The sequence below is a fragment of the Oryzias melastigma genome, linkage group LG7 (assembly GCF_002922805.2).
Source record: "Oryzias melastigma strain HK-1 linkage group LG7, ASM292280v2, whole genome shotgun sequence".
NCBI lineage: Eukaryota > Metazoa > Chordata > Actinopteri > Beloniformes > Adrianichthyidae > Oryzias > Oryzias melastigma.
The window spans coordinates 31,508,220-31,517,435 of NC_050518.1; the positions used below are offsets into that span (position 1 = coordinate 31,508,220).

Consider the following 9,216-nt stretch of genomic DNA (forward strand, 5'->3'; position numbering starts at 1 on the left):
GTTCTAGCCTAGTCAAAGAGCTATCTTACAGTGTTACATACAGGCATAGAAAACGTCCTCATGCTTGGATGAAATGACTAAAACACTCCAGCTCCAGATATTTCCTGTGGCCTACTGGCTAGTACGCTGCACTTTAACTTTTTCTCATGAAGGAAATGTGAGTTTGAGCCCCATAGTAAACACGGCCGTTTCTTTATGTTTGATCTCTTTTTCTTTTGCTGACTTTACAGACTAAATGCTATTTTCTGACCGTAATTATCACAGCTCTCAGAGTAAACGCACCAGGACTGAAGTTACCACCCTCATCGATTTTGATTGGTCCTTCATGTTAGCCCCGCCCCAACGTGCCACAACGGGGCCAAAAATGTAGAAATTAAAGCTTTGAAACCTAAAAAACTCAAAATTTGAAGAAAAAAATAATTACGCTTATTTTAGAATAGCAAAAAGTTTTGGACATTTTACTTTTTTTGGCCAAACACCAATATATTTTTTTATAATTTGTGTTTATTTGGGTTTCAAATAATTTTGGCCCCATTTAGCTACATATATGTGTTCTTGAGATGTGACTCTGTCTACTTACAAAGTCAGACTCAAAGAAAAATGATTCAACAGGATTTATGGAGCGCTGGCATCGGGGTGTCAGGCTGTTCAGGTTCCAATCCTTAACTTCTTAAAGACTCAAAGAGTGACATAAGGAAGTTGTAAAAGGAAATGTAAGAAGAAGAAAAATAAATGAGATTTCTGAAATGTCAAATGTTTTAAAAGGAAATGTATTTCAGTTTCCTAAACATTTCCACTGATGAGGTCATCAGTGCAGGCACTTTGAGTTTGCTGAAACGGTTAAAGACTTTTATAAATACATTTAGACTGGACTGAATTCCTAGAAGGAACATGTAAGTTCTTCATGTCAGCGCCGTCATCATCTTTAGTGTTCCTCTGACTGAAAACGTCTTCGTGTCTGCAAAGTTTTAGTGGGAAAAGTCCACTGAACAAATCACACATTTGCAGAACTGTTTAGTAAAAACGAGTTGTGTGTTGGGGAGGGAGTGCTGCTCTTGTGGGAGGAGCTTAGATCTCTGCTGCCTCAGTGGGAGGAGCTTAGATCTCTGTTTCCTCCGCTGCAGCTAACTGGTGGGCGGGGTCACGGAGGTCCTGACGTCAGCGGTCACTGGCTGAGCATCAGAGGCAGCTGCCACACCAGCAGCGTGTTTTGGGTGGCGTTCTCAGCCGAGTCGCTCCCCTCCGTCCTGCGGACCCCCCTCCCGCCGGAGAAGACGGCGGTGGAGGTCATCCTGCTGCGCTTGGCCTCCCTTTCGTCCCCCACCCCCACGGCCCGGCCCCGCATCCACACGTCAGGGTCCTCGTTCACTTCATAGATGGAGCCGTCCTCTGGCCGGTGCTCCGGCAGATCCGGGGGGGTCCTTCCTCCGTCCTGGGGGGGCTGGGCGGACAGCAGCTTCCCGGGGAGCTGGCTGCTGGACGTGACTCGGTACTGCAGCAGGAGACCCTTCAGAGGCGGGGCTTCTGGATCCTGGGAGGAGCTTTCTTCAGCTCCTGCTTCTCCATCCGGGCTGCTGCTGAGGACGGGCCCTCGACTGAGGAAGTCCGGAACCAAAGTCCTGGAAGCGGACACCAGGAAGTCCACTGGACCACAGTGAGCGTTGAGAGACGTTCTTCCCTTTCCTGGGAGGAGAAAAGATCAGAATCAGACCGACTCTGAAGATACAACGTCCAGAATTCATAAAGCTTCAACACGGATTTCATTTTTTCTCAAAAAGTTAAGCAGGAAAGTAAACAAGGAACTAAATTCTAGAGAAATAAAGACCAAAAGTTTAGAAGTCTGGAAGTTGGAACAGCTGAGTTTTAGCTTCACATTTTCAGCTTTTTCCTCTTTTCAGTCAGAGTTTCAGAGGTCTCAAAAAGCTGCAGCTCTTCAGGTTTGGACCAGAACCAGAGGAACCATCACATTGATCCTGATCCTGAATCCTCATTGGATACCAGTCAGACGTGGAAATGCTGGTTTTTCACATCCCTTCATGATGCTTCGGTACTTTTCCATATTTGATTTGGTTTGTAATATTCACACGTTAATAAAGAGGAAAGGAAACAGTCTGAATGTTTTTGTTTAGGATTCATGACTTTTCCTTGAACAGATGTGATCAAACCCAGCTGATGTGGTTCCAAAAAAAGGTCCTAACAGCTGAGATGATTCACAGCGCCCCCTGCAGGACAGTTGAGTCATGAAAGCAGTTTTTTTTGGTTGTATTGTGACCATATAGAGCTCATGGTCACAGGAGGAGATTAGACAGGTTCTCTGATTGACTGTATATGAAAATTGGACTGAGTGACCCCCCCCCCCAACAGGAAGTACCTGCTGGCTCCAAGAAACTAAAATCCAATAGAGTTTTCTAGAGAACTTAACAGCTGTTACTCCGTCATTCTATTGGTCAGAATAACCATTCTTGATAGATTTTATTTGTTCTTGATAATCCTCATTTTTTCATATTTTTGTTGTTGATCCTTTTATTCAAGTTACAAACTGACCAATCAGAAGCCTCAATGAAAGTCGATTGTCTCACATCAAATATTTTAAATTGTCATTTTCTCCCGAGTCTGCTTTCAGTGGAAAGGGGTGTGGCCTCCTAACCTTGCTTACTCATGATTGGAGAGAGGAGTGGTTGCCATGGAAACGTAGACTCAGTCCAACAGGGACCAAACCCGATTTACTGAGGTCATCTGGGTCCAACATATCGTGTAAAAATAGCGACTGAATTGACTTTTTTCCTTCAGGTCAGTCAGGTCATTTTCTAGGGGTGACATCACCCTCACTCTGTCCAGTTCTCTATATACAGTTCTCCTCCGTTCAGGACAGACCTGTGATCCTCGGGATGCCCTCCAGGGTGGGGACAGGAAACGTGAGGATCACTCCCTGGTCGGTGCCCACCCACAGCAGACCCTGACAGATCAGCATGCAGGAGACGGTGAGCTGACCTGAAACAGAGAGACTCTGAGCACAGCAGAACCATCAGAACCCGTCCTGCTGAGCTGGAGGGAAGCTCCGCTCATGCAGACGATGGTGTGATGACCAGGGACCTGCCTGGATGCCGGGATCGGGCTGAGATGTTCACTTCCTGCAGCAGCTCCAAGGTCTCTGTGTGGAACAGCTGAATGGAGGATTCCTGAGTGAAGGCCATCCACACTCCAGCTCCTGAACGCACCATGCAGCGAACCCGGCAGCCTGGATCATGATGAACCTCCAAAACCTGCAAAGTGTGGTGGAGCGGCGTCTTTGATGTTCCTGATGAAATCTGACTCTAATCATTACGGCAAACACCTGCCAGGTGCTGGACCTGAGATTCCTGTGAGTGCTGGAGGGAGATTAGCTCAAACTGAACGGTTCTGTTGGATCAGACCCTCCAGACAAACAGGAGTCAGTGGCAGCAACTCAGATAAATGTTGAAGTCAGAGATGAGAGTTTACGTTTAGTGATGTGACCTCATTGATCTCAGCTCACCTGACAGACAGAACGTCTCAACAACAATGACTGAAGGCGCTCCTGCATGCATACCTGCGTGTGCAGACTCTCTCCTTGGATGACGGACACATGATGGCCGCAGCTCGCCCACACGCCGTCTTCCACCGCCAGCAGAGCGTGGACCGGCTGGGAGCCCAGCAGCACCAGCCTGCACGAGTCCACGTCCCACAGCCTCTCTGACGACAACCGAACATCCAGCTTTAGTGTTTCTGCTGACGCGGTTCATCCTGGACCTGCAGGGAGCTCACCTCCAGCTCCTCTCTGGAACACGGCCACTTTACCGCTGGCCAGGCCAGCAAACAGGAAGGAGGGGGAGTGTCTGAGGCAGAGCACAGGACAGCCGTCCGGGGTCACCAGCGTCTGCAGAGTCTCCACCGCCGTGTCCACGCTGCTGTGCACGTGAATACTGAAGCACAACAAGCAACATCTCAGGTACTGAGCAGTCTGGGGAGGCGACATCTTCATTACAGGAGATTCTTCTTGAGAGGAAAGCTTCAGTTTGTAAGATCCAGAATTAAGCTCCTAAACTCTGACTAATTCAAGATGGATGTAAAAGAAGAACGTTCTGGTTTCAGGTGGAGGATACACAGAGAAGATCTTGAAGTTGGGACAGAAAATACACAAAAATGAAATCAAATAATGTTGAAGGCTGCAGCAGGGAGAGGTTGTGGAGAACAGAGAATGAACTGAGGGTTTCTGACCTGCCGTCCTGCAGGCCCACACAGATGATGTTCCCCGCCCTGGTGACCCTGCCAGCCTCCTCTTCCTCCTCTTCTTCAGTCTGAGGACCTGACTCCTTCACCAGCTCCAGACAGAGGACGGAGGACCTCAGGGGGACGCTCTTCACCAGGCGAGGCGTGGTTCGGTTCAAAGAGAAGATATCCACCTGGCCGTGGAGAGAGCCGCCTCCACCACCAGCAACCTGCACAGCAGGGGAACCCCATATGACCATGCTTCCTCCTCATACTGTCGTTACTTCAGGAGACGTTTAAGAAATACGTCTTTGTCTGATCATACTAACCAAACCTCTGTGGAATTCAGCTCATTCAGACACTTTCTGTGGAGGTGTAGACGACAGACTTACCCAGAGGTAACCCTGCGGCAGACATGTGGTCGTGGAGCAGAGACCGAGTAGGGTGGACTGTGAAGGACTGTGGAGAGCCGCCTCCAGCTGGACGGACGAGAAAAGAGCAGATACACAAGAGAGAGATCGTCAGACACTTTCATTTACTGTTGAAAAACATTTTTTAAGTCTGCATGAATGCAATCCTTCCATTGACCAAACCTGCTAATCCCTGTGTTGCTGGAGCCTATCCCAGCTACCTGCTGCCCGTTTTTCTCTTGTCCTTGTAAAGCATTATATTAACAGCTGCAGACGTTGGAACAGACTTAACTTCCAGAGATGATCATCTCGTTTCTGAGACCATCATGAGACATGAACCTGCAGTTCACACACGACACCACAGGTGGCGCTGTTCTCACCGTCAGAGAGTGTGTCCTGGAGGACAGAACCGGCAGAGAGCAGGTCAGCAGCGGCGCTCCAAACAGAGCTTGGGTCCTGCAGTCGTCTTCGTGACATTCCCATCCAGGAGAGTTTTCCTTCCCTGAAGGAGACGGCAGAGCTTCAGCCTCAGCAGAACCTCCTCTCTGAGGGAGCAGGAGGAGCTGCTGGACCTACTCTGAGCCAGCTTAGCAAGGTAGATGCGGTTCACCCAGGAGATCTTGCTGTGGGGGCTGAGGGTGTTGAAGACCACCATGATGCTCACAGGACGTCCAGACCTGACGGGGAAAACAGACGTGTCAGCGTGCAGTCAGAGCTTCTCTGCAGACGCAGCCGACTCACCTGTCTGGTCGGCCTGGAATGGACAGACGCAGGCAGCACTTGTTGGCGTCCTGGATCTGCTCCTCCTTCAGACGGATGAGCCTCTGCAGAGCGCAGCACCAGTCCTGAGACACGGTGCTGTTCAGGTTCTGACCAGCAGAGGGAGACAGAGACAGAAAATCACATCGTCTTGGTGGTCAGAAAAACGGAGAAAACCCCAAAGAGTCTGGAGACTAACTTACTGAGTACTGAGGCAAGTTTACTTTTATTTTAAATCACGACTTATCTCAGACATTTAAATCAAAAACTGTTAAATTAATAGAATAAAGTTCTATATTTATGAGAAATGACTCCTAAATGTATTTGATTAAAAATCATAATTAATTCAAGAAAAAAACATATACATTTACAGGATTAAAAGTTGTATTTTTTGTAAAAAAATATTTATTGTGAAGAAAAGTGCACAACACTTTCATCTGTTTGTGAGATCACATCCTGTCTCGCAAAATGAATGAACTTTAGGACAGGAAACATCTAGTCAGAAGAGACTTTAGTCACATGATGAACACGTTTGTGACTGAAGACCCTTAAGGTCCATGATCTAATGATTCTCTGGACAGTACGTGAGGACTGGAACTCTGAGGCCGCCTGTTTACCGGTTCAGGTGTCTCCTCATGCTGATTGACTGAATGCACCTCATCCAGGTGAGACGGAGAACCGGTACCTGGTAGAGTCCGTGTAACGTGCCCACCAGCAGAGACACCTCCTCCACCACAGCCAGGTCGTGCTGCAGCTCCTCCAGATCCTGGAATAACCTCGGGGGGCCCAGGAACATCCTCCCTGCAAATCACCCGCCTGACTCATACAAGCATCCAGCTGCAAATGGTTCGCTCTGAAAACCTGCGATGCATTCACGCACCTGCAGTGTTGGAGGCGGAGCTTTGGCGTCTACTCATTGCGACCCCATCCTGCCCCACCTCCTCCACCTGGATCTGAGCCAGTGGGGCACACCACTTCACGGAGCATTTGGCTCCAAGGGGAACCAGGCTGCTGATTTCAGGAGGACCTCTGAGGAACCAACAGGTCACAGGTCAACACGGAGGTCGTTCCCTCAGCAGCTGGAACGCTCAGGAGACACGCTCACTTCCAGGTGACGTTGGCACAGATCAAGAAGTCACTGAAGAGAAACAGCTTTCGCCTCTTAGACTTGAGGACTTGACCCTTGTCTCCGTAGACGGTCTCCGTCAGCAGCTCACAGTGGATCAGCTGCCTCTGCTCTGAGTTCAGCAGCTGGAACACAGCGAGACCCGATCACAGGAACTCAACCAAAAAAGACTGATCGCTGCTGAAGATCCACTCAAAACCTGCTCGACTGTTCCCCAACCGCCCACCTGTCCTGATCTGAGAGCGAGCCGTCTCACCTTGTTGAGGGTGCGGTCTCCTACGCTGTGAGACAGCTGCTGGATTTCTGCGTCCTGGTCAGCCAAGCGCCTCTCCTCGTTGAGCTTCTCCGCCAGGATCTCCAGCTCGGTGAGAGCTAGCTGCAGAGGAAGCCGGTCCTTATGGGCCAGAGGAGTGTTCTTCAGCATGTCCTGAAGCAGCACAGCCAACACACTGCACCTCAGGATGACAGTGAACGTGCGGTTCTGCTCCAGAGGGCGTGGCTTACCTGTAGCAGCAGAATGAACTGAGGGAAGCGCTGGATTGGCTTGACCATCAGGCCGTACAGAGTGATCCGGTCTGCAGACGACGCCTGTTTCCTCTGCGGAGCAGCAGAGATCACAGAACCACAACCTACTTCACTTCCATGTTTCCTTTGACTTCCATGTTTGTTTTTTCTGTTATTTTAAAGATTTGACACATTTCAACCAAAAATCTGACTTTTTTATCTCATAAGCAGCAGTGAGAAGTTGTTCCAGCTTTCATTCCATCCGTTACACATATTTCTCTGTGGAACTTAGAAGTTGGTTTGATAAACCGGGCCCTGGTGGTCCATTCCCTCTGCTGGAGCTCTCATGGGTCTAGATTAATATTGATACGCTAAAAAGTTTAGATTATTTTATCTTGGTTATTATCCGCGTCATCTCTGGGGTTCTGGTCTCTATTCTCATTTACTTCACCTCTCCTCTTTATTTAGTTCTCTGCGTCTGTTTGGTGCAGTGTGATTCATGTGTTGTTCCTCTCTCCCACTCCCCTCCTGGTGGATCATCTGTACTCCTGTTATTAGTTGTGGACCACGCCTCTGGCTCGTCTTGACAAATGAATCAAAGAAACAGTCCTTCGCTTTAACTCGGCAGTATGGCTCCGTGGTGTGAGTTAAAACATTGCGTCGGGTATTTTCCCACTTATATCATGGTCATGTACAAAAGAAATAAATATTCTATTGTGTTTAGTACTTTATTCTTGTTTTTTTGCGGGGGGGTTAGAGCAAAAAGTGGACTATTTGATCCATGGTCTGGTACCATATTCTACAAATACAGTTTATCTGGTAAAACTTTGTGATTAATCGTGATTAATCACAACACAAAAGTGTGATTAATCAGATTTTTTTGTAATCGATTGGCAGCACTAAAATGTTCTAAATGTAGAGTTTTGTGTTTGATTTCATATTCTGATTATTTGCAGATAAAAAATGGTAAATGGAAAATACTGTAAATAAAGTGATAAATTGCGATTAATTGGTTCCACATTTGGAATTAATTTGTATTTTTTTTTTAATCGATCCCCGGCCCTAATTAAAATGCAAAACAAAATGCTTTAAAATGCAAGCGAGTTCAGTTTTCCAAACGGTTGACATCCGTGTTCCCAACCCCCCTAACCCTAACCATAACCCAAAATTAACTTATTTTACTACTTGGGATGGGGGGGCCTGAGGCTCTGTTCCCTGGAGGGCTGGCATGGAGTGTGCACCGAACCTGCCCTCTTTGAGGGCTGGGTTCCCCCCTCTGTTCGCCTAACCCTCTCTGATCCTCACAGGTTGTTTTTTTGCTTAGTGCTAACAGAACCTCAGCTGAGAATGCTGCTGTAAGTAAAGTGTTATGAATCCTAATATCATATGTCAGAGAAATCAAAATATGAGCTTGTTTTCAGTGTATCTAAGCATGAACCAAAGGTCAGTGCTCTGGAATGCAGCAACAGCTTCTTCAAATGTTTGAACAGAAAGGTGTAAACCTGCTCGCACCTTTAAGAAGTCCAGGAAGGCCGGCCGGGACACACAGGCCTTCTTGATGAGCGCCATGGCTTTGGTGAAGTTGTTGATGTAGTCTCTGTACACACTCTGAACCATGGACTTGGAAAACTGCAGAAGACAAACAAGAAGGTCAAAGCTGAGCCTGCAGACCCAAAACCATCATGATGGGTACAAGAGCAGACTGCAGGAACCAGGACTCCCCGAGTCTGCTCCCCAAAGTCCATTACCATCCATGTGTGTGTTTGTATTAGTATTTGTTATGCTCCTCAGTGACCTTAACCAAATAAACATAGTGAGACAGAAAGTTTCCTGATGTCAAAAACAAATCAAAGACTTTGACTCTGTTTGACTTTGGAGGCTGAACACAAGAACCTGACATCCACACAGACAGAGCTGGAGCATCTAAGACATCTAAAGCTACAGACACACCGGGTATTGCTGGTAAAGGTCCTCTATGACAATTTTATATATATATATATATATATATATATATAATGTTTCCAGTAGTGTTTAAATGATGAATATGACATTTTTAACCAAAATCTCACAACCTAAGTGTCTTAAAAATACATTTCTCATGTTGATCTGAGGTTTCCAAAATCTCCTCTGAGGGGGCGTGGCTTTTGGAGCTCCACCCCTGATCTCTCCTATCTGATTCTGATAGCTCTG

The 9,216-nt window shown here is 47.4% G+C and overlaps 1 protein-coding gene across 2 annotated transcripts in view; it reads right to left on the bottom strand.

The window, feature by feature from the left end:
- Window positions 1–754: 754 nt before the first annotated feature.
- The window catches only part of LOC112140018 (rho guanine nucleotide exchange factor 10-like protein), a 17,654-nt gene continuing 9,192 nt past the window's right edge, over window positions 755–9,216 (bottom strand). For both annotated transcript variants that reach the window (XM_024262917.2, XM_036212985.1), the window contains 16 exons: window positions 8,539–8,655; window positions 7,027–7,119; window positions 6,779–6,949; window positions 6,502–6,647; window positions 6,277–6,425; window positions 6,082–6,197; window positions 5,379–5,506; window positions 5,214–5,314; window positions 5,018–5,139; window positions 4,620–4,706; window positions 4,237–4,457; window positions 3,784–3,941; window positions 3,569–3,711; window positions 3,098–3,263; window positions 2,875–2,991; window positions 755–1,683 (listed from right to left, as the gene is read on the bottom strand). In XM_024262917.2, the coding sequence (XP_024118685.2) occupies window positions 1,166–1,683; window positions 2,875–2,991; window positions 3,098–3,263; window positions 3,569–3,711; window positions 3,784–3,941; window positions 4,237–4,457; window positions 4,620–4,706; window positions 5,018–5,139; window positions 5,214–5,314; window positions 5,379–5,506; window positions 6,082–6,197; window positions 6,277–6,425; window positions 6,502–6,647; window positions 6,779–6,949; window positions 7,027–7,119; window positions 8,539–8,655 (2,553 nt within the window). In that variant the 3' untranslated portion in view covers window positions 755–1,165. The remainder of the gene's footprint in view (window positions 1,684–2,874; window positions 2,992–3,097; window positions 3,264–3,568; window positions 3,712–3,783; window positions 3,942–4,236; window positions 4,458–4,619; window positions 4,707–5,017; window positions 5,140–5,213; window positions 5,315–5,378; window positions 5,507–6,081; window positions 6,198–6,276; window positions 6,426–6,501; window positions 6,648–6,778; window positions 6,950–7,026; window positions 7,120–8,538; window positions 8,656–9,216) is intronic.